The sequence below is a fragment of the Heliconius melpomene genome, chromosome 18 (assembly GCF_056956725.1).
Source record: "Heliconius melpomene rosina isolate 202511_hmr_F chromosome 18, ASM5695672v1, whole genome shotgun sequence".
NCBI classification, from domain to species: domain Eukaryota; kingdom Metazoa; phylum Arthropoda; class Insecta; order Lepidoptera; family Nymphalidae; genus Heliconius; species Heliconius melpomene.
Window position 1 is genome coordinate 11,572,101 of NC_140406.1, and position 25,195 is coordinate 11,597,295.

The 25,195-nt window shown below is 37.0% G+C and overlaps 3 protein-coding genes across 5 annotated transcripts in view; 2 read left to right on the plus strand and 1 right to left on the minus strand.

The window, feature by feature from the left end:
• Window positions 1-4,046, plus strand: part of LOC146529594 (hexokinase-like) — a 31,358-nt gene extending 27,312 nt beyond the window's left edge. For both annotated transcript variants that reach the window (XM_085202442.1, XM_085202441.1), the window contains exons 8-11: window positions 1,305-1,442; window positions 1,656-1,798; window positions 1,980-2,113; window positions 2,445-4,046. In XM_085202442.1, the coding sequence (XP_085058568.1) occupies window positions 1,305-1,442; window positions 1,656-1,798; window positions 1,980-2,113; window positions 2,445-2,534 (505 nt within the window). In that variant the 3' untranslated portion in view covers window positions 2,535-4,046. The remainder of the gene's footprint in view (window positions 1-1,304; window positions 1,443-1,655; window positions 1,799-1,979; window positions 2,114-2,444) is intronic.
• LOC146529596 (epidermal growth factor receptor kinase substrate 8-like) lies at window positions 3,356-23,590 on the minus strand. 2 transcript variants are annotated; one of them, XM_085202438.1, is made up of 16 exons: window positions 23,436-23,590; window positions 14,278-14,583; window positions 13,820-13,890; window positions 13,198-13,421; window positions 12,653-12,752; window positions 10,494-11,056; window positions 9,639-9,731; window positions 9,070-9,243; window positions 8,537-8,625; window positions 8,185-8,309; window positions 7,589-7,732; window positions 7,322-7,367; window positions 5,660-5,782; window positions 5,326-5,441; window positions 4,818-5,006; window positions 3,356-4,623 (listed from the first exon to the last, which is right to left on the minus strand). In XM_085202438.1, the coding sequence occupies exons 2-16, from the start codon at window positions 14,495-14,497 to the stop codon at window positions 4,552-4,554; spliced, it is 2,349 nt and encodes a 782-aa protein (XP_085058564.1). In that variant the 5' UTR covers window positions 14,498-14,583; window positions 23,436-23,590; the 3' UTR covers window positions 3,356-4,551. The 2 variants fall into 2 exon arrangements, with proteins under 2 accessions (XP_085058564.1, XP_085058566.1); XM_085202440.1 differs by lacking the exon at window positions 9,070-9,243.
• A 36-nt stretch (window positions 23,591-23,626) lies between these two features.
• LOC146529597 (Na(+)/H(+) exchange regulatory cofactor NHE-RF1) lies at window positions 23,627-24,713 on the plus strand. The gene has a single exon (XM_085202444.1). It carries the CDS (start codon window positions 23,703-23,705, stop codon window positions 24,261-24,263), a length of 561 nt encoding a protein of 186 aa, XP_085058570.1. The 5' UTR covers window positions 23,627-23,702; the 3' UTR covers window positions 24,264-24,713.
• The last annotated feature ends 482 nt before the right edge of the window (window positions 24,714-25,195 follow it).

Consider the following 25,195-nt stretch of genomic DNA (forward strand, 5'->3'; position numbering starts at 1 on the left):
AACAATGCGTATCTTGTCAAAAAGCGAAAATCACGCGTTACAATAATTCGACACTCATGCAGTTCCCCGAATCTGAACGATTTGAACATGTGCACATCGATATTGTGGGACCTTTACCTATATCTAATAATAACCGATACATTGTTACGTTTATTGACCGATTTACTCGGTGGCCGGAGGCAGCCCCGGTAGCCGAAGCTACCGCCGAAACAGTGGCAAGGAAGTTTTACAACATGTGGATCTCAAGATTCGGATGTCCATTAAGGATAACAACAGATCAAGGACGTCAATTTGAGTCAAATCTTTTCTCATCCTTGTCAAAACTACTAGGAATTAAAAAACTTCGAACAACAAGTTATCATCCGCAGTCAAACGGAATAGTGGAGAGATGGCATAGAACTTTGAAAACAGCTATTATTGCACGCGGTAATTCTACTAATTGGTCACAAGAGTTACCTACTGTACTATTAGGACTTCGCACCGCAATTCGAGATGGTAGTGAAGTCAGCCCTTCACAAATGGTATACGGTACGAATATTAAAATTCCCGGAATATTTTTTGACGTCATTAAAGAAAACAACATAACCTCGTCAGAAGAGTTTGTTCAACAGTTACGTCGTATTTTTCACAACGTCAAGCCAACATCGTATGAGCGGAAGAACAAAGACAACAGTTTCGTGTTCAAAGATATGAGTACATGCGACTATGTGTTTATCAGGACCGACGCTGTAAGAAAACCACTGATCGCACCATACGAGGGCCCCTACAAAGTTTTGGAAAAACATGAAAAATACTTTAAAGTTCAACGCTCCAATAAAACAGCTGTCATATCGATTGACCGACTTAAGCCAGCCTTCGTTATAAACAAAGGCGATGACTCCACGAATGCAACATCAGCAGGACGACAACAATGCGCAAACGCAGGAGCCTACGACAGCAAAACACCGCTTCAAGTCACTAGGTCAGGCCGAACAATTAAACCTGTAGTTCGATTTGGTTTTTAAACAATTAATTTTTGTTATTTTATATTTATTTTTGTACATTTTTTTCCCAAAGGGGGGGAGTATTGTAGGGGTATTGCACTAGTCTTATTATATTCTGTATAAACACGCTATATCAGCAACCTGAATTTATTCGCTACAAATACAATTGTGAAATTATGTTCCACTATTGTTTTGTAGCGTATAAATAACCAAATTAAATATGCAATAAAAGAGTTCAATATTAAGTCTCGTATCATTAGCATCACCCTGATGCTAAAGCCCACAGGGTAAATAAAATTATAAGATTATAATTCATTTCAGATTTGAGAAATACATTGGTGGCAAGTATCTAGGGGAATTGTTGTGTGCAGTACTGAGCGGTCTCGCCCGTGATGGCCTGTTCCCGGCGGTGCCTGAGCGCGGCTCCCTACTGTCCGCACATGTTAGCATGTTTGAAGAGTAAGTAGAAACATTTTCCTTATATTCAGATAAGCTTAAATGTGATCATTTACACATTAGATGAGAATTCAAAGTAGTTTTTTTTTCCATCTACAGATGGTACACACATAAACTTGTTCCCATTTATTAATTTGTTTTTTTTTAATATTTTGATGAACTTTATAAATAAATGTGCTTCTATATAATTATTTCAATGATTATATCTGTTTATAGGGAGAACGTGTCAGGTGCGTGGTCGTGCACTGCGGAGGCGTTACGAGACGCGTGCGCGGCACCCGTCACGCGCAACGACGCGCTCGTCGCGCAGCACGTCGCGCGCGTCATCTCTAACCGCGCCGCGCAGCTCGTCTCAGTCTGTACGTTTTAGTTTATACTGCTACAAATGAATATGTAGAGAAAACGGACTTTAGATACTAGGTCTCTATTTTTTATCAATTTTCAAAGAAATTGTCTATCGAGTGATGAAACTGCTACAGAAATCTATCTTCAGGTCTTCGCTTTATAAATGTTGTGAATAATTTTAATAATATATAACAGGTATCGCGACTCTGCTGCGTCGCATGTCGCGCGAGCACGTGGCGGTCGCGGTGGACGGCTCCGTGTTCAAGCGACACCCGCGTATCCGCGCGCTCATGGAGAAATACGTCAGCTTGCTGGCGCCGCACCATAAGGTATTCATCTGATTTTTTTAAAATATATAATAGGTTCCCTTTGCTATACGAAGGGTATAGAGTGCAGCTCAAATATATATATATATATATATAATATTTGTTTACGAATATACACTAGATTCACTCACTACTCTGATACTAATGTAGTTCTGAAAAGGCTACTAATCATTTTAGTAGCTTAAACTAAATTAGTACTTTAGTATTTGAAAAATGTATTTTTTTGGTTAAAACATATTTTAACAACAAAATTGATTTAACAAAAAAAAACAACAAATAATACTTAAATTAGAAGAGAAAAAGCGATATATTAATTGTGACATATTTGTTTCAGTTTACTCTCCTAGGCGCAGAAGACGGTAGCGGTAAAGGCAGCGCACTGACGGCCGCCATTGCCGCGCGTATCGCTGCGCAATCCCTCTAGCCCACCAAAGCTAGAAAGTAGCAAGTTAATTATAGTCTAAAAATAATAAAAAAAACATTTAGTTTATGCATTTTCGATATCGCATTTTTAAAACAAAATTTACATACATTTTCGATAACATATTATTTTAAACTTGCAATCTGAGCAAGTACCGCATTCCAAATAACAAGCGCAAGTCATCTCAAAAATTATATGAAGTAAGTATAATTATGTATGACTTTACTGTGTAATTTATATTAATATATTTAATTTTTAGATGAAAATAAATGAAAATGCATAATAATTGTGATGTCTAACATCTAAATGTATACGTAAAGAGTGACATACAAGGCAACTTGATGTAACAAAATTATACAAAATGTGGCTATTTTTATATATGTATATATCTTTGAAATATAAAGAAATTAGCCGCGACTATTAAGTCTGAATATGTCTGTGTGTGCGGTCGCTCGCGGGCGAGAGACAAGCGTAGCGTATTTGTGTGTGTTGAGTGGACTACTTAAGTAGAATTAGAAGACTACTTCAGTAGACTACTTAACTAGTGTATAAGATACTATCGTGCCATACTCATTAGTTCTAAGTTTATTAGTTAGTTAGTCTTGCCATCTCAATTTTTAGTGCCTTTAATTGGTAAAAAATAAAAGAATCAAACAAAATCGTTTCGGATTTTGTTTTTTTTTTATAATATTGGAAGATATATTCCACATTCTTAGAATTATAAATATACTGTAACACCGAAAAATATATCGCTATGGTTTTTTACCATATATTATAATTTATGATTATTACATTAAACTGAATAAGTGTACAATGTATTTAAAAATAATATATATAAATAAATAAGTATAATAAAAAAAACTATTAAATAAGACATATTTATAAAATTATGTACAAATTTTACAACGATTTCGATATTTCGTCTAAGACTAACTACTTAGATAGCAAATTAACTTTTACTATGTAAATTAACTATATATTATATAAATCAGGGTTGGGTAGATATTAGATATTACATGTAAATGAAAGACTATAAGGCAACTTTAAGACCCACACGATATTATTAAAACGAGATCCAGCTGTAAAAATCTTCAACCATGATTGCAAAAAAATCTGCAACCATGGCATAATCTATTCTGCTACCATTCATAAATAGCATTCATAGATAATAAAAATATCATTAAAAAAACAGATATCTGCAGATTTTTGCAGTTGGATCTTAGACCATATACACTTATATTTTTGACTAAAATTGTATGAAAATAAAACACATTTTGTAATTTATAAATGTTTATTGTTTATTACTCACAATGTATTCACATATAATTAATAGTGTAAAATAAATATACTATGACACTCCTTTTTTAGCCAAAAATATACTATATTGTTTTTCTTATACGTCATTTATAGAAACTAAGTAAAAAAATAACTCGCAGCTTTATTTATTATTATTATTATATGTAAATTGTTTTATAATTTTAAGAATAGAGAATAATAAATGAAATATTTTTATGACAATGTGTCTTATTCACTCTAGTAGTTAAATTACCCTAATGATAACTATAATTCTTGTATTATTTAAATTATAATTTAATTACTTAGCTAACTTTAGATAAAGCTTAATTTAATAAATAGAATATATATTTTTTAAGTTTCAACCTTAACAAACATAATTTTGGATTTATTTTTTTCTGTTAATAAACTCATCTGAGGTAAACTTATAACGTAAAGGGACGACTCAGTAAAAAATATTGCTAAATTTCGTTCACTATATTTTGATAAGTTAACAATAAGTTATTTGACACAAAGTAGTTATATTTGCTTAGAAAAATATACACTTTATGTAACAATGGTGAAATAAAATCTAAATCTTAAAATTAATGTTTACACTAATAAAATCAGCAATAAGAGGAACTTCTATGATAATCTGGTAAATCATGAACATGCAGGGCTTGGTCCGATTGATACGTGTTATCATATATTTGCATGTTATGTTGTGCCCCTGGTGGTGTGGCGGTCTTCAGGACACTTCCACCTTCTCGCGCACCTTGCGCAGGATGCTCTGCAGCTCGGATGCCGACGTCGTTTTGTACTAAGTGTGGTAAAACAACCAACACACAAAAAATATTATTTACTTGATAATTAGATAAGGAAGGAGATAGATAAATTATAGATATTTTCATTATTTGCAGAATAGAATAAGCGACAGAAACAGAATAAGACATATGCACATGAAACATGAAATCTAATAACAAATAGTGAAAGAGAGATAAGAAAATTGTTTACCCCCGAGACGTTCCGCTGCACGAGCACTTGGCTGTAGAGACGCTTCCCCTCGTCGGAGCCGAGCACGCGCTCGAACTGACTGCGAGAGAGTGCGAACAGCTGGTGGCCCGATAGACGCATCTGCTTTTGAGCATTCGCGCTGAAGCCCTTCGCTTCCAGCCACGCTACCACTTCATCGGGGTTGGATTTCTGTGGAAGCACATCTCGCATATAACACATTAGATAGAGGGAACCTATTATTCAGGCATTCGATTCCTATGCATCGCTAAATTTTCGAGACATTTCGTGTTGAGCGAAGGAACTCAAGCCAGGCAGGCTTTGATACCAGAGCGAAGAAATGAAATTAATCTGGGTGAAAATTGAACCCACCACATTCGATTTTGATTCGATATTGCTGTTGCTGCGCCACTATGGCCTAAAGTATATTAATTATAGAATATGATTGGAAGTATTATTATTTAGTAGTCATTTATATAATTCGTAGAACAATAGATGTCAGAAATAGTACCTGATGTATGAAAATGTCAGGTGTTTTCTTAAAGTCAAGCCTCCGTTGTTGGATTTGCGGCAGCACCGCCTTGAGCTCCTCGTGTAGCGATCCAGTACTCATAACTGATTTCGTAGCTGTTATAAAAAAACAAAAAATAACTCCTAAGCTACATTTGTGAGCCAGGTAGCACTAAACGATACTTTTCTGCAAATAGCTCGGTTCCCAGCCTTAACCTGGATCCACATATAAGATTACATATTCAAACATGTGATGGAAAATACAAAATTTTCAAGCACTCTCTTCCGATCTCTAATATGTTTTAAATTTTCCAGAGAAAGGATTCTTTACTTACATTTCATAGTATCAGTCTTGAGTGGGATGATAATGGGTGCAGGTACGGGGGGCTCGGGCGGCGGCGGCGGCGGGGGAGGGGGCGGAGGGGGCACTGACCTCTCTACTTTACGTGGCTCTGGTGCTGAAACGGTTGTCCATGCAATTATATGCACTTTTAAAGACTTGCAATTTACATTGTGCGTATAATCTATTTTAGACTACTTTTTAGCACTTAAAATTTAAGCAAAAAATTATAAACTTATAATTACTAAAATATTATTACTAAAAATTCCATTAAAATTATTAATTATCTAATATTTTTAATTATCCCATGTTTTTTAAAATACCCTCTACCCAATACAATGTTTTTAAATATAAAAAAATTGTGTGTCCCACACACAATTAGCAGATACTTAACTGCATATACTTTATTAATCGTATAAGAATTTGAAATTTTAACAAAAATTAAAAAAGATATATTATTAAACCTCCATTAAAATTAATTATTATCTAATATTGTTATTTAGCCCATAATTTTTTAAAATGCCCTCATTTTCCCAATATTTAAAAAAAAATAAAAAAGAACACACAAGTAGCAGACACTTACCCGTACGTAGCAATACAGCATACTGCACACCCACAAATAACAACACTAAGCAAAGCACACACAAAAACCGTATTTTTTATATTTAAATAATTAATTATATTAAAATCTCACGGTAATTTTTAATCGATAAAGATTAACTTGAAAACAATTTTTAGTAGGAAGGCGAAAAGAATAGACTATATTGAATATTTTATAAAATATTTTATTCCAAGTATAAAATGTATAAACATGAGCATATCGTTTAGCGAGCGGAGCGGGCGCCTAGTGACGTGTCGACAGACAAATTAAATTTTAAACGATTAATTATATTTTTAAATATAATTGTAGGAAACTACAGAGCTTTTAGTAGCCAGTATGTTAGTAACACTATGTACATTTTTGTGTTTGAAAGACTGTGCGACTGTCTGCACCCGCTCCCGTACATGATACAACGCGCGTGTAAAACATCTATAATATAAATTAGATGTACTAGTTATTCATATTGAATATAAATATAGACTCTGTTAATTAATAAACAAGTACGTATAATAGAGAATTTCATACTGAACACATAGCACTATCCGCTCGTTACTATCGCGGTCCGCGTACGTCTACAGTGTGAGCATATCGTTTCATTACGTTTACAGCTAAATGTGAATAGAAAGTTACATTCAACGCACGACACAGCGGAATACATATTACACAATACACAATACATCAAGCTTTAGACTGCGGGGATTAACCGCGCCCTGCCAGCGGGATTCCCCGACAACACGCACACACACGCGACGCGAGCGACGCGTTCCGATACTAGCGCCATCTGTCGAGCCCAAGACATTGCAACTGCTGCGTGTCGATTGATGAGAAATAAATATCTTAACGGATACATAAACTATGACTAAGCGGTGTCCGGTGTCGTGCGGGAAGCGCTTTGGTAGATCCGGTATGGGGAAGGCGCGTGATGCTGCGATAGTTGGCGCTAGAAGTATCGGAACTCGCCCTTCTTGCCGAGGCGCTCGCGGCGCACCCAGTCCGCGCCCCCCGCGCCTCCGCCGCCCGCGCTCGCACCCCCGCCCGCGCCCGCGCCTCCCCTACCCGGCATGTTGGTGGGGCTGCTGCCGCCGGAGCCTCTGCCGCCTTCCTGTTTAACAAGTTCTAAGGTTAAAAAAATAAAAGAAAATGAAGTTTTTCTGTTTAATGGTAAAATATAAAAGTAAAGTGACATCGATAGAAGATAATTCTTAATTTTTTTAGATTCATCCTTTATCATACATATAATACGGTTGGCAGGGAGAACTTAGTGTCAAAACACTCCGTTCTTCACTTAACTTACATTTTATAATAAATATATTATGATATTACCTGATAATGTGTATATATGGGGTTAGGGTACAAGTGCGGCGAGGAGGGCGGCGACACCGTGGGCGCCACGATGGTGTGCGGGACGTGCGCCGTCACGCCGCGACGGTTCCGCGCCTTCCACCACTTGCGGGAGTCGTCCAACACCTGTAACAAACAGGGAAAATATTAATAAGTGCTTATTGATATGTTTTGTTTATAACTAAAGGAGCTTTCAACGGTGGAGGAATGGTTTCTCTTTTCAGTGTCAACTTTAAATAATGAAATTATTAAATAATAAACTAATTACTTAGAAAATGTAGGTACATACTATGTGCCCATAGTGATATGAGCCCATGTGCTAATAAATAAACGAAAACAAAATGAGCAGGCTCATGCTGCTTCAAATCATCATGCTTCAAATAAATGACCGGTCAAAACCATACTAGAATAGACGTTAGGCTCTAAACTTTATCCCATTGTCCTCTCGAGAAGAAAATAATGAAATGAAAAAAATCTCTAAAATCACATCTCCACAGCCATTTACGGCTAACTTGAGGGTGCCTTCGGGCCACTACGCGTCCATGTTACTGTATTATGTTTTTCTTCGTGGTGGTTACCTCGAGGTACTCCCCGCGCACGACAGTGAGCTCCTTGTCGTTGTTGGCGGTGCGAGGGTACGTGACGCGCACCACGCGGCCACCGCGAGCCGACACGCCGCGAGCCCACGCCTCACCTAGATCGTCTGAAATTTCAACATATTCCATATTATATTCATTATTATTAAGACCTTATTTAAAACCTTATTTTATATTTTTTTTATGGTTAGGTTATGTTAGTTCTAATCTTTTGCGCATGGTTCACTCGAGAAGAAAATAGTTTAGCTAATTTCAGGTGAGCTACAACTAGTCGATCGCACTATACAGACAGTAAAGGAGCAAAAATACATCCGTATGTAAATAGTATTCGTACCGTCATCCCGGTCACTTCTGTAGGCAGGCTCTCGTTCAGGAGATGATGCTGCTGATCCGGAGTCTTCGCGAGTTAGCGTTCGGGTATTTCTGTAAGTTAAAGATTTAAAACATGAGCTTGTAATTAAATTAATTTCTTTGATTTTTGTTGAAAACATAGAAAAGAAATAGAAAACAGATAAAATAAAACAATTTAAGTTATATATTTAAAATGTATTTTTCTTAACAAACGCAATTCAAGTCTAAGTTTTAATAGGAAATGTTACTTTTTGCATAATCTATGAATTCACACACATTCTATGAATCAACCTATGAATTCTACACACATTTCTCTATGAATTCAACAATCTATGAATTCACACACACATTTTCACATGGACATTGACTTCATTTTTCAAGATACATTCAGGAACTACTAATCATTACTTGTAAATCCTTAACTATCAAACGTTTTAATGCTGTACCGAGATACAGTAAACTGTCTTACGTCTAAATGAAAGTAAAATACAAAAATACAAACACATAACGTAATACCTCGGGTACGGTGCATATTGTTCTCCATACAAATCGGGCTCATCTCGATCATATCCGTAGCTCTCGGAACGGTCCGCCCTCCCCGCGCCGCCCTCCTCCACCGCGCTGCCCTCCCCCGCGCCCACACCTGCCCCCGCCACCGCCCTCCCCGCCTCGCTGCGACGCGGCGACGGCCTTCACCACGGACAAACACACACACACACACACATTGACACATGATGACGAACACTAATGAGCCAGAACTGAAAGGTCTGAGTGTATCTTTGCAAAAGCAACAAGCAGCTTTTACCTCCTGCCGTATAGCATGTGGATGAATATGAAATGTTCAAGTATTATAAAAATTTAAAATCATAATCCATCCATGAAGATATCGATATTATATTTATTATAACATTTTTTTTTTTAAATGAACGACATGGATCATGTAAGTTGGTAAATTCGAATGACAACATTTGTTGTTAAAGGTCATGACAACATAACATATTAATAAACAACACAACAATATTATTGATGCCCACATATAAAAAGTTCACAAATGTTGAACGAATGTGTAGATATTTTAATTGTACCTTCGTAGTGGCTGGTCGTCGACCTGGTAGTCAGGGGACCAACCATCCATGAACACGGGCTGGTACGGAGGTATTGTTGTCTTCCATTGCTCCCTGAAATTATTTATTATAATTGTTAGTGATATTTCGTTACAATTACAATTGCTTTAATTTTTGGTCAAAACGACTGTAACTTAATAAAGGAACTTAAAATATGGTATAGTGCATTTATCTAGATTATCTAGATTTTAGAAATATATGTATTTCTGTAAGTATAACTCGCTCACACGCGGTATTGTCTACAGATTTTTGTAAAATATATATTTTTAATACACAAACAAACAAACCTTTTGTTTGGATAACTTTGCAAGAACACAAAAAAATATACTTTATATATTTATTACTCATTATACCTAGGTGATATCATCTTTTATTATATGTAATTGATCTGATCAAATTCATGATATTTTAATCAAAACAGATTATTATCTAAATATTATTATTTTATTAAGACGTAAGACTTTAGTTATATATGACTGGAATAACTTTTTTTTTTTTTAATTTACTAGATTTCAATTTACTAGAGCGAGTAAAACTTCAATCTAAAAATATATTTAAAAAAATGTAAAGTCCATTTTCAAATGTTCTTATTTATACCTAGTGTCTTAACACTAGGTTCCCTCTGCCTACCCTGCTAAGTGCGGGAAAAAGCACGAAGCTGATTTTATTTTTTCTTATCTATTTAATCGGAATCAAAGGAAAGGAAGGAAGAAGAAGATTGACAGTTTTCACGCCATAATTGCCTCGATTGTTCATATTTCTCATTTACAAAAGCTACGTTTCCTGTATAAGCTGTAAAAAGTATCAATTATATACCTGGGAATAAGCCAGGCGTCGCCTAGAGAATGCCACAGTTCAGTCTCTTTACTGGTCACACAGTTGGCCAGCAAGTTGAGCGCATCGCGGGTGAGCAGGGGTTGCACCACTCTGGCGGGGAGGCGACCGTCGGCCACGTCTTGAGCTGCGTCGACGATCAAAGCCAAAGGTGTGAACAGGAAATGGACTAATTCAGGTGCGTTTGGGTCGTGGATGTGAGCTCGAAGCCTCGCCAGCAGATTGAAGGACAGTTTGAACTTCTGCAGCACGTCGACAAAGTCTCTCTCGGGCGGCGGACGCGTGCGCAGCGCCAGCATGCCCTCGCCTGCGCCAGCGCTGCGCTTGCCACCACCGCGCGAGCGCCGCCGTCTCTCCAGCTCGCGCGACGCGGCCGCGGCGTGCTGTAGTCGCGCGATGAACTTCTCTATGTCATCAAAACAGCGATTGAGTATGGCTATGTCTTGCTCGTACAACCTCTCAGAGCCCGTCGATGACGCGTCATCTCTTTCGCCACCGGAACCTCCCCGTTCTCTTTCCCCTCGACCTAGCTGAGCTGACATTTGCTGGAAATCATGAAGAAAAAATTATTCATACGATATGCTATTAGTATAATTTCTATGATTCTGTCGATATTATATTATATGACTATGATAATAATTGCATTTGGGATTTCAAAGCTGTTAATGGGTCCAGGACTTACGTCAAGAACGGCTTCCCATTGATTCTGAGTAAGGGTGTGATAGAGCGGCGGCATTACGAGATGTCGCGGTCGTCTCCTACGGATTCTCAGATCCCTACTGATGACAGCTCGGACCGTCCACCGTCCGCTTTATCGCTATCAGTGATAACGTGAGGATGGATTATCCTATCGGTTTATCTCTGTTTATTTCTGCTCCAAAATTTTAAAATAGCTTGCGTGTGAAAATGTACTAATTTGAAATAATATATTTTTGGGGTCATATAGTTTTAAAGTTTATATTCGTAGTTGAAAAACTTCTTTAGATTAAAAAATTGCGAACAGCATCTAACATAGCGGACGTTTAATACAATTTTTTACCTGACCACTAATACAACGCTTTAAAAGTTTTAAGTTCTTAATAATAGTGTCTTTTATACAAGGCAGTAGATATGCATGATAGTAATAATAATAATTTACCTAATTTTGTACAATTTTACAATTAAAACTGGAATTCAAAAAAAATGTTAGCAATAACTTTATCGTCACTTCTCTAATTGATTTAATTTCGTTAATTAATATGCTATTACGTATATCACGATATCTCATTATTTTAATTAACTTTATTTTAATTATTCTTATGCTGCAATACATAATTTATTTATGTGAATATCATTACCGGTAATAAATGTTATATTGTCGTTAAAGTTGTTATATTTGCTTTGGAATTTAATCGATTTATACGAACAATAAATTCAGCCGATTGCCGGTCGTTATCGAAAACTGATAAAATTCTTGATAACTCATTGAGTCTGATAAAACGTATCGGTCCTCGTGCTTCTAGAACAATATGCGAGTGACACTCAAAGGTAGTATGGCACTGAATTCGTCATCAATATATGCAAACGAGATCGTGCGTCACGTTTGTTAGACAAAACACTTCACGCTGCAGTAATAAGTGAACGTAAATAATTTCATTTCTATTATAACATATTATGTATGTTACTTAATATATGTGGGATTGGAAACAATTAAAGTAAGGTAGTTTATTTAAATTTCATGCAATATACATAACATATGACAACCGTTCCTCTCATTTCATCCTCTCATCATGTATGTACCCACTTGCCTTTTTTTTTCAATCATGAGGTTAATGCTGTTAGCCATATTGGATTGGACAGCGACACCGGGATGGGGGCGGGGAAAGGAAGGAGGAGGGTACTCTGTCCCAGAATAAATGCAAGCACTATGTGGCTGCCTGTGAGGAAGTCGACGACTGTACGGGCGCCCCCTGCGGGACTAGAACCTCGGCTTTCGGTGGCCGTCAAGCGGACTGGGATATCATGTATGCTAAGCAAACCAGCCGCGACCTGAAGCCACGACTGCGTCGTTTCTTTCATCTTTATATTTCTATATGATTCCTTCAAACGTTACAAATCTCATCCCCACATATACGTACACGTGTGTAAGACAACATAGTTACCTGTCGCCGGGGTCTGTCCATTTCACTTTCTCTCTCCCGCTCTCGTTCACGTTCAATTACAAAGTCGCGTCCCCCCTCCGACCCGCCGCCGCCAACTCCCCTGCAGCAACCAATATACTATTGTAGCACAACGATTACGTTTTCACAAAACACTTAAGCTATCTCTTGTATTAATATTACCATGAATAAGAGGACACCGGCAATGGAAACAAGAAGGTATTATTGAACATGCCATCAATAAAACCGTATACTCTACTCGAAGGAGTACATGCGTGCACGCTCACAGGTATACTATATGCTATACAAAATTGTTCTTCTCTCAAGGCCAGGTTTATCTCCGATAAGATTAAGGGCATATTAAGAATACTACAGTTACTTCACCAATGATTATTAGATGTTGTTATGTTATCTGATCTCAACAAATTCCTATTTGGCGTTTAAGATCAATTTGTCTTTTAGATTTTGTGATATGAAATAGTACAATGAAAAATCAATAATTTTGGTAAGCAAACAGTGTCTTATTGTGTGTAGAATAAGCATCTTACTTAAGTGCATTGAGTTCTTCGACCAGCGTCTGCGCGCCGACGTCATGGCACTGGAAGATGTGTAGTTCCCTGCGCGCCCCGGCCGGTGATCCACCACCCCCGCCGCCGCCCTCGGGCGCGCCCACCACGAACGCCAGCACGTTGTTGTAGAGCTCGGCGGGCTCGGGAGACGTGAACGCGGTGGGAGAATGTACCCACGATACCGGGAAACGCTCCATTATAGACTGCAATACCAAATATACTTCTAATAATAACATTGTTAAAGTATTAAAATAATTCAGCGATCTTGCAAACTCTACATTTTTTTAGCTTCCCGCTGTATCCTGCAGGGTATACACTAGGTTACCTAGTGTCAGTGTCAGGACCTTCTGTTTCCTATACACCATACAATTTTCGCGACATTTCATGGTGAGTGGTGAATCTCAGTTCCGGGCCTTGTTTTAATCAGAATGACGAAATGAAAATGTTATTGCCACAGGCTTGAGAAGAACCGGGGCAAGAAACTTATAATAATTCATATTTTTGTGCCATCATAAGGTGATTGGTGAGAGATAATCACAAACCGCTCTGTCTGCAAATGAAAAGAAATGGCAAAATTCATCAAAAAAAGTGAAATCAATACCCCTGTTTCGTAATCCATGACTAACACCCACTGGTCCTCTAAACATAGCTGCATTTTTTGACTCCATATTCCTGAAAATATAACTGTTCGTTAATGTAAAGTTATATACAAAGTTAAAAGTAACTGTTGTCATCAAATTCATCCAACTTTAACAAGAATCAATTTTAACAATAAATTATAATTTCTTTTTCTATCTGTTTCTCATTTGAGAAGTGGGCTGAAATGTTTTATTGTCGTTGAGTACCTAATTGCATGTTGGGTGGCAGAACCCAAACTTGTGAATTGCCTAACCAAACCTGGAGAACATTTGTAATATCCAGAACCATAGTTTTTATTCAGACAATAAATAGTTATACATATGAATGTCAGAAATGTTTTCCTAATACGAGTATGGGCAAGAGGTGAACATCGCCGTGATTTGTATATATAATTGCGTATATTCTATTGTAATTTATTACCGTTGGTTTTTTCCAACTGAAGCAACCTCCTCATGCCATCAGCAGGATACACGATACCGGTCTCTCTAGTGACTGTGAAGGTGGCGAGGTGCTCCAGGACATAAGCACTTCTACGAAGGCCTGCTAAGGTTTCAAATTCATCCAGAGCTCTGGCAGCGGTCGCGTCCGACGCCCTTCCCCTCGGACCGCTCCCCCCATCCCTAGCGTTGCGTAGCGCCATCTCTAGCGGCTCTCACGACGATCGGTGCAGTTCACGCATCACGATAAATTTTATTATGGTTTTATTTAATACCCTCTCTAAAAGATCTGTAACAAAAATTATATGTTTTAAAATAATTAAACTTTTATGAACAAAAAATACAAATTAGCATAAATTAATGGTGATTGGTAATTTATAAAATATTCAAATTTTATTTTTAATTCTATTTTTTAATTTGAATTCGTTCTAATTTTTGTTATTTTAAAATCTTGTTAGTTAAACAAGCATCGCAGTGTTTCAGCACTAGGTTTTCTCTGCCTATCCTGCTATACAGGATGCAGAAGAAAGAACAGTATTAGTTACTGGCTTGTGATAGTAGATACAATACGGTCATCACGGTGTAACTACCGACTATGATTACCATTTATCTATGTACGTAAACACTGCACTTTGTTGTGTCGTCAAGTGGCAAACAATCGCAACAATCACGTGAAACACCTTTGTCTATTCTGTTTTCACGTAACGTGACTCCAGCTCTTCATGACAAAGGTATCAGCTACCAGGAACTACTAATTGGTAATTGAAATATTTGATATTTCTATTATATCACTTAGAACTAGTCGTTAAGTCCCCTATAGTGCTTATCTTTTATTTCAGTCTTTATCTCGCGTTAAAAGATAAAACTCACAGGTACTTTACTAATATCTGTAGAGGTATGCGCGTTTATTTTTGTATTGTTTTACAACTAAAATTGGGTAAACTCAATTCGTATATTGGAATATTTCACATAATATTTTTGTGATTATATATTAGTAAGATATATTAATAATTTAATCCTGTATATGATTATATAATTTTGGACTGACTGACTTTGGAATAACCCATTCCTATCCATCATCCACAAAAAGAATACGCTACAGCTGGTAAAGCCAGGCCGCCACCGTCCGAGCAGCTGTCATCCGTGGGCTCTCGTCCGAAACTGATTACATACTTTGAATACAGTTACAAATTGTTTTGACAGTTAGCCATCACTGCACACCGACTATAGTAGTTACATTTACAATTCATTGAATATATCGATAAATATTATATTTACATGTTTTAGGTTCACATTTTACACGAATATAATTTAAAACTCCATATTAGCAGTTATTTTTAGCGACGGTTTGTAAAGCATGTAAGGCTTCATCATCAACAGAACGAGTTACAATATGATATTAAATAACAAATTAATAAAAGAAACCCGCTGTCGAGGCTGCCGTCACAAACGTGACGAGGATTTGGGGTGGCACGAGAACGTGATTGTGGGTTCGATTCCTACTAGAAGGAATGAAATATTTTATTTCTTTGTTCTGGTAACTCATAGGTATGTTTCGTCACGCAACACACGATGCTTCTAGAATTCGGCGGATAGTGTCTGAACAGGGAACATATTTTCTTAACACTCGGTTCGGGTTCCCTCTGCCATTCCAGCTCTTTGTTCGATACAGCGTAAAGCTAAAAAATGTTTAAAAGTTATAAAGTTACTTGAAACTAACCTCATATAAAAGTCAATAAAATATTCTATAATTGATTAACAACTCTAGAACGAAGTGAAGAAATAGAAGATGACTTGTGTAACGTGGTATGTAATGATTAACGAGAATACAGTACAGTGCACTCAGTAGTCAGTACTGTCAGAAACATTAATATTTCGCAATTTTACGAGTCCACTGGCGAGTATAATATGTTTGTATATCGTAGCGGTTAAAGAAGGGAGGGCCAGCAGTGCCGCAGGTGCGCAGGCGCCGCGCCCTCGGCCCTCGCCCCGCACTGCCGTCTTTCTCAATGGGACGCGCGTTGCGTTTCTAATCCTTGTGTCTGTTCGTTTGTTTGTATTGCGGAACTAGGTCGCATTCCTTCCACTACACCCAATGTTTTGAATGCGTCTGAGCAACACCATTGAGAAAGCGTTTACACTTTCTATAGCAATTCTTGCGACGTATGTAGATATGTATGTGTAATGTTTAGAAGGGCTTTTGGTAAATATAGTTTGCGTAAAAAGTGAGAAAGTTGTGGTATTTGTTAAAACAATAAACCAGTGCGTGTGTTGTGCAATTTATTGCAGGAGTGCATAGATGTAAATACCTAGTTCCATGTATAAACGAAAATACTATTCTTATGTTAAAGAGGGTTTTCTTTATTCCACGCTGTATACCACAAGGTAGATAGAGGGAATCTAATGTTAAGTATATTTATTTGCTCTGGTACCAAAGCGCGGCGTTCAGTTCCGCCACTCTTCACGCAATGCCCCGAAAATTCGACGGAAAGTGGTAGACTTAGATTCGATACAGATCTTAACGATCAACTTAAGTTTAACGTAAAGCTCGTAAAACTGACAAAAAAAGAAATGTACAAAAAATAAATTGTTAACTAAAATATTTATCGCAGTAATGTCAACTACCTGGCAACATTTATTATGACAATTCACTAATAGCCACTTGATTTAAAAACTTGATAGTTTCTAAGTAAATTGTGGATTGTGGTAATATTTTCAAGGCATTTCGAGATATGTGGTGGTCGGCCAGCGCTAGATACCGGTGTTTCGTCAGACCGACAGAGGCTGCTGACAGGTTCCGAGGCACGCATTCCAACAGAGTTATGCATATCAATGTGATAAATTATGATAAATATACTGACTTTCGCGACTCTACACACCTTGACTTGATGTTTGTGAAAAAAATATTCAGTTTTTTTTTTATATTTTAATACATTTGTACACTTATTATATCTATAAATATAGATAGATAAATATTTTATTTAAAAAAACAGAATTAGTTAAACATATTTTAAAAAATTGTTTTCATATACAAATGTAAAGCTAAGGTAAATTAGAGTCTTTTTAAATTCATCGTGGAACAGTGGCGCAGCGTGTGTCTGTGACGGTTGTGGATTCAATACCCACTCGGGGTTATATTTAATATTTTCGTTTTCTTCAAACCCGGCGTTGAGTTTCACCATTCAACACATAACGCCTCAGAATTCGACGAGAAATGGGGAACTGAACTGTTTTAACACTAGGCTCCCAGGTTCCCTACCCTTTTATGTGCGAGATAAAGCTTGAAATTAAAAAATAACTTTTTGAATATTTATATTTATTTATTTTATTGGCATAAACGTAGGTACATATGCTACACATTCAACTTTGTGAAGATAAGAACAAAGACAATAACAGCAAGGTTCACCTTCCGTTAAGATTCAAAAGTAGTATTGATTATTAATATTAAAGATTTTTAATTTTTTCATATACGTTTTAAGATTAGTATCAATAACAATGAATCTCGTTATACGTAGGCACATTGTTTGTCTGTCGTGTAGGTTTGTATGTGGGCGTACTTCTACATTGTAGACTTGCGAATCATCTCAACGCATATTTGAGGTCTATTTACAGTCATTAAATACCAAATTAAATATTTAACAATGTTTATTTTTTAACCATAAAAATGTCCTATTACATATAAGGCAAATTGTGGAAATATCTTTATAAGTCATATATAGAGAAAATATATGAAAATTCAAAGCATTTACTTGTCTTTTTGTATTATTTTTTTTGTTTCATGCTGTATCCGCATAAAGAGGGGTAGGCAAAGGAAACCTAAAGTTACGAAAATCCATTTTCCACTTTACGCTGTATTTGTCTTATTACCAGAACAAAGGAATGAAAATATTAAATAGTTCTTTTCTCCTGGTGGGAATCGAACACACAACCGTCGCGTTTACTATCACACTTGTGACCCAGCGCCACGACTGCCCTCTAATTACGTATATAAAATTCATGCCAAAGAAAACAGTTACTTAAAAGTATTCGTTTGATGCAAAATAAATATTTCTTATCAGATAGATAGCACGCCGAATGGCTGTTGCCTCATCTACCTAATACGTTCTATTACTTTTGTTAATTAGGCTTATTCGCATAACTAAGTATTACTTACTTGTAATAACATTTAATAATGGTTCATTTATTTCTTAACTGCTATTATTTAATTAGAGACGTTTCTGTTAGAACTCTAAATATTTTAGTAGCAAGCATTTAATCTTATTAAGCCAGTCTTATATTTATTTTCTGAAGAAATATATTAAAAACATAATTTAAAAATATATCTATATGTATAAAAAACTAGTTGTCCTAACAATTTTAGATAGTTTAAAACTATCTCAGCGTAGCAAATTAAGATAAGTCGATGTAATAGTTATCAGATCACAGATGCATCTGCGTTGATGTCTTTTGTAGGGCGGGTCTTCCCGCGCGGGTCACGCGACCGTTCACGCTCTACGGGGGAGCATGGGGTCGTCAGTGGAACTAGAGTGCCAGACCTATACATGTGTTGGAAACAATTGCGAACATATTATTACTTCTTTCATTATAATAATATTGTAAATGTGAATGTAAGATTGTTTGTTACGCTTTTACACCAAAACTCATAAACCGATTATCATTAAACGTACACATCTTCTTAGAGGCATAAAAAAGGAGATAGGATGCATTTTACTAAAAATATTTTTACAAAATATATATTAAAAAACAAATATTATCTTTTGGCGTAATAAATTTAAGTAAACCAAGCCGCGTTTGAATATAGTCTAATATTAAATGTAAGATTTAACTATATATATTATAAAAAATAATTTCTTTATACTCTTCTGTTCAATAATATTCAAATAGTTTTATTGGATTATATAAAGAAAATAACTTTCTATTTTTATGATGCACTATATTATTCAATAGTACTAACGTCAGTTGCGTATGTTCAGTTTTAGTGTACGCTAGTCGCCAATGGGCGGAGCATGTGAAGGTATGAACGGAAGTCTCATTGCGGAATACATTTTTCGAATATTTTAAGTAAGAGTAAGTAATACACACGCCATCTCAATTACTTTTACTGTTACGAATGTTTAGATGGCAACACGTATTTTAACTTAGAATTAAAAATGCTAAAGCTTTTCGAACGGGTATATTAACATTCATAGAAGTTCAATCGTGAGGATCCATTGTTATCAGGCTAATATGAAATACGAGCACAAAACGATATCTACATTTAAATATCTGTCAGAGTTCATGGCCGATGTGACTAGTTATAGATAGACAGAGAGTATGTGTAATTCACTGAACGAACATTGTGAAGATATTACGAAAGTCACGATTATAAGTTCGGGTATTATGCAAATTTCTAATCGAAAGTAACTCAAAGTTGTGCTTGTAGTAATTACCATTTTTTAAGCAAAATATTCTGTGTAGGAAATGATAAGAATTTAGGACGAACTTTACGCCAGATTTAGTAATGATTAAATCGAATCGAAGAAATATGAAATGCTAAATTTCCAGTCCTTTTATATGATATTTTAACAAGTATACTCGTAGATATTGGTATAAATACTTTTAATTTGTACAAGAGTTAAGAGGTTGCCAACATTAGTGCATGTCGCCGGTCGCCGGTCGCGCCACAACACGCGTCCAGCAGAACGAGTGGGCGCGTCATGCCTCAGGAATGTCAAACCCGCTTACTACGAGAATCTTAACTTACCTTAGTACCATCGCAAATAAACTATGGAAATAAATAAACAATAAATTCAATTTAAATTTAGTAAGTTTTATTGGTGTTTAAATACTTATATTGTCCCACATTAACAAGCATAGTTAAGCTGAAGTCGACTCGGTATTAAATGATATCATTATCTATAATTATTTCTATTAATTACTACAAAAAATATCGTAGCGGCAGTGGAATGTTTTAATTAATCAGATTATAATAATAAAAACGTCAATATCATTAAATTAAATGTTAATAAATATGTTTATGTAATATTCGTCATCCTGTGTAAGAAATTTTTTGTAATTTAATTATTTTTTAAAATTTTTAATTTTTAATCGACGATTTTAATTAATTTTTAATCGACTTCTGTAAAAGGAGGTTGTCAATTCCACTGTTTTTTTAAGTTTTAACCTAAGAATTTTTGACCGGGTGAGCCGATTTTAATGATTCTTTTTAATTTGAATGCTGGTACATCCCGTGTGGTTTAATTTCAATTTGGCCAACTTCAACTTAAAATATTTAACAAATAAGTATAACAAAATTATAATGTGTATTTCCGTACACCGTTATTTAAATCTTATTAACTTACTTCTAGATTTACCTTATTACAATCATCCGAATTACCTACGTTTTAAAATCATACATATAAACGCAAAAATTATATCGAACAAAAAACAAGCAGCAAAATAATTTCTTTTAGAACTACAAGAGATTATATTCGTTTAACAAGCTAACCCCGATATAGACTACTCCAATGAAGACTTGTCGAAGGGAAAGAAATAGAAATATGTGATAAAAAGCGTACGTTAGTCTCAAGCTCGTTGTTTTCACCGCACGGCTTTCGCGTGGGACCGCGCCGTTGCGCTTACAGGTAATATGTCTTATTTATAGAATTAGTAGTTTTAGATTTGTACGGAACCTTTAGTATGTCGAACTTCCATTTTAAAGGGTCCAATCTTACCAGCTTTTCCGTTGATCACTAAATAGTAATGTTAAAATTAAAAATAAACAGACCATTCGCTTGACAAAAGTAACAAAAATCAAAGTCTTCTATATATGTGAGTTTTTTCGTTCCTGTTTTTAAAATGATATTTTACCAGCCTTTTTATAATGTTTAAATTTTTTTTTCATAGAATTTTATCATATTAACTAGTGAATATTGATAAATTAATTACCTAGTATAGTGACTTTGCTCCTAACGACGTGGAAAGTCGGTTGAGTCATCGAATTATTTTATATGAAGAATTTGGAATATTATTAGATTAACGATTATGTATTAATCGAATAAATTATAATCGAAACCATAAAATCATGTTTTATAATAAATCGATATATACATATATTTACAATGTTAGCATCTAGATATGACATTCAGATATAGCTTAAAGGAGTTAATTAATGCGACATGGTTATTTAACACTTCTCAATGAAAGTCAGTCGGACGTTAACGTCATCATCACTCGGCTGTTGTGATTTCTTTTGAGGGAGGAACAGGTAGTGCATGCACACACGCGCACATTACGTGTTATGTGAATGTGTGCGTAATAAATACGTGTATGTATACGCACTATACACCCAAACATACTTATTGTAAGTGTGTGAGTTTTCACGTATCTAAGGCCTAGTTAAGTTTTGTCGCTAATGCTTTTTACGCTTCGCTTCGCTGCTAGCTAAAGACTTGATCATGGCGCATTACGTAAAAAATAATAGATAAACTTGACGTATACGATTTTTTAAGTACTACAGCAGATACGAATACTTAAATTAACTTAGCTTTACGCTGAATCCCTAACAAGGTAGCCAGAGACCTCTTTCACCTCGTCAATTGTCATCAGCCTCTTTATACATTCAGATACATCCACTAAGTATATGCGGACGGCCTTTAGGTCATAAAATTTTGCACGTACTATAGCGATAAAAACGGTGATATGACTGGACAGCTTGTCCTCATAAAGATCAACGTGCGACTGATGTGAAATATTTCTTTTGTATCCTTTAAAATTTTTTTTTAGCTTGTCGCTGTATCGCGCATATAGCAGGATACGCAAAGGGAACCCGGGAACCTAGTATTAACACACCCTTAAGAGACTTCCGTTCCTCGCTTTCTGACCGAATTCTTGAGGCATTGCGTGTCCTTCAATTTTGTAAAAAAAAATATGATTTGGTTAAGTGTATTTTTGAAAAACTTCTAAATTATTGGGCTCTTTTTTCTCTTTTTATTTTTTAATGTATTCGGATTAAGGATTATTTTTATTCTGACTACTTTTCAAAAAAGGAGGAGGTTCGATAATGAAGAATTATAATATTTACTAAGTATATTAGTATGTATATTGTATACTACCTACAAAACTAGGTACTTGTTCGTATTATATTTATCTACATAAATCTTCAATTGTAAGTAATCGCTGATGGTATTTCAAGATAACAAAATTCTTATCACAAATTAATTTCATTATGTTATCTGAAGTTAGAAAATTAAGTTAGAAAATAACCGTATTAAAATTAGTTTTACGTAATATTTTTTTGTCTAAATGCCGACGAACACATACTTTACATCTAAAATTATATTAGATAAATTTCTGTTACAGCATTTCATCTAGTAATAAATTACAAAAAAAAAATATTAGTTGGTATATAATACAAACGTGATCTGTATTATATACTTAATGTGTACTTTTATTATAATGATTTAATTTGGCATATATTATGAAGTAAATGGTGACTGATACAGACTTCCTGTGCAAACGTTTTATTATAGTGTTATGGCACTCGTACGCACCGTGCACCGCGATCACGTACCCCGCAGAGACGCAGGAACTCCTTAAACGTCCAGAGGCAACGGTCGGGGAGCTTTATTGGCGGATGCCTTCGACTAATCCTGGATTAGTTTGCGATGTGTGGTGTAAATTGTAATTAGAATTCAGCTGAGCGAGGCTCGACGTGAGCCGCAGCGGAGCAACGACCGTCCGCCGCCCCTACTGCCATCTAGCGCCCGCGCCGTCACGCCGTCACGCCGCTCATAGCGTAGCATCTCTATAATATGACTGTAATTAATTCGAAACACTTCCGAGTGAATGTAGCTAACCTATGAATTTAGGGCCTCGTTTGGCCGTACACATCGTACCATTAATTTATGAAAGTTGCGCTTCCAATATGACTCGTTTCTTGGATCTAAAATAGTTCTTATACCGAAAATCTAACTCTTTTTTATGTTATGTTACTACAATTTGAACGTTTAAGGGAATATTTTGTAAGGAATATGGCAGCATTGCGGGAAAGCGGCTCTCTCTCGAGTCGGCCTCGATCCCGAAAGGCGCGGGCGCAGTGACGTGTCATCGGCAGAACGTGGGCTCGCTCGACGCAAGTGAACTAAGTAATCCCGTACTTACCTCCGTACGATACTAAAGGAATCCTCACAGGTGGAAATGCGTTAAAAATGCAATCACTACACTCACGGCGATACTTCGCGCCTCAGCGGCGACCCGGTATACACTGGAGGCCGTATGGCTCCCCGCTCCGCCCGCGGGCCGGCGTGGCGGCCGGAGCCTCCGCGGCCCGCGCTCAGGTGAGGCGGAGGAGGGCGAGCGCGGAGCGCGGGCGCGGCGCCAGTGCCCCACCGCGCGCGGGACTCGACGCGCGCACACACAGTCCCAGCCATGTCCGCGAACGGGTCGGCGGCCACCGAGCCGCGGCTCTGCCACGTGCGGAAGGTGCCTGATTTCGACGGCTACGGGTTCAATTTGCACGCAGAGAAGGGTAAACCTGGTCAGTACATCGGGAAAGTCGACGACGGATCGCCGGCGGAAACCGCTGGACTGCGCCGCGGCGACCGCATCCTTGAAGTGAACGGGCAGAGCATCGCGGGTGAAACTCACAAACAAGTCGTAGCACGTATCAAGCAGCGACCTGATGACGCCGAGCTGTTGGTCGTGGCTCCGGCGCCCGGAGACCCGATGCCTGACCTGGACGCGCCCGAGCGGCCCGCCTCCGCTGGTTCTGCGACCGCGCAGCCCGCGAACTCTATATCACCCGCCAGCTCCCCGGACTCGGCGGCGAACATCGATCGCAACGACTCCCCGACACCGGAGCCTCCACGTCTCAATCTCAAGATGACAGCCGCAGAGATGCGTGCGCACCTCGCCGCCAAGAAAAAAGTAGATCCCAAGAAGGTGCCAATGGACCTAAAATCCAAGTTTGACATCGTGAAGAAACTCTGAGGTATACGTTGCGACGGTGTGCGTGCGCGGTGTGCCGTGTGACGTCGTGCGCACGCGCAGGGCCGGCCGCAGGTGCGCGCCGCGGGGCGCCCGCCCCCCGCGCCCGCGTCGCTGCGCTTATCGCCGTACAGTGACATCAGTGCTCGTCGAAGTCATGTTTGATTTGCGATCGTATTCACTCGTACTATTTTTGTATAGTTTTAATGCGCCGCTGCTTCCCGACATAATGTAACATATCGTGCCTTCCATTTATTGCCATTGAATGTTGTACATATGTACTGCTCGTTGTTAAGGAATTTTATTTGAAAATTATTTTAAAATATTGTAATTATATTTAAGAGGAAGAATCAATTTTTATCAAATGATTACCTAAATGTGTAGTTAGATTTATTTACATAATTAAGTGCAATTATTGTTGAGTGATCAATAAAACTGTTTTGAAACATTTTATATCTCATCTTTTATATCATTGTCCCTGAGCCATGTTACTTTTAGCGTCTCTATAGTTTTCTTATGATAAATAACTACAAACATACTAATTTTAATATGTTTTTAACAAAACGAGCTGCCATTGCCATTACGACACATTTTACCAAAAAACTGATAATAATTACTATGAGCTAGGTGCTTACTCACTATGAGCTGGATTTATAGTAATTAAGAGATAATAGTTGAGCAACGTTAATCCCAAGTAGGTATGTTCTAAGTGCCGTCATATTTTGTTGTTAAAGTATTAATAAATGCAGTGGCCATGATTTCCTGTTTTTTAATGTTTGAAAACAATTTTAATGATTAAGGTCGTCAAAGATTGTAGATATCTAGTGCTAAGCTCTCAGTTAACATCGCTTGTAAAACCTCCGTACTCGTGAGCAACCGGTTTATAGATTTTTAAGATGGAACGAACAGACGGGGATTATAATATAAACCTACTT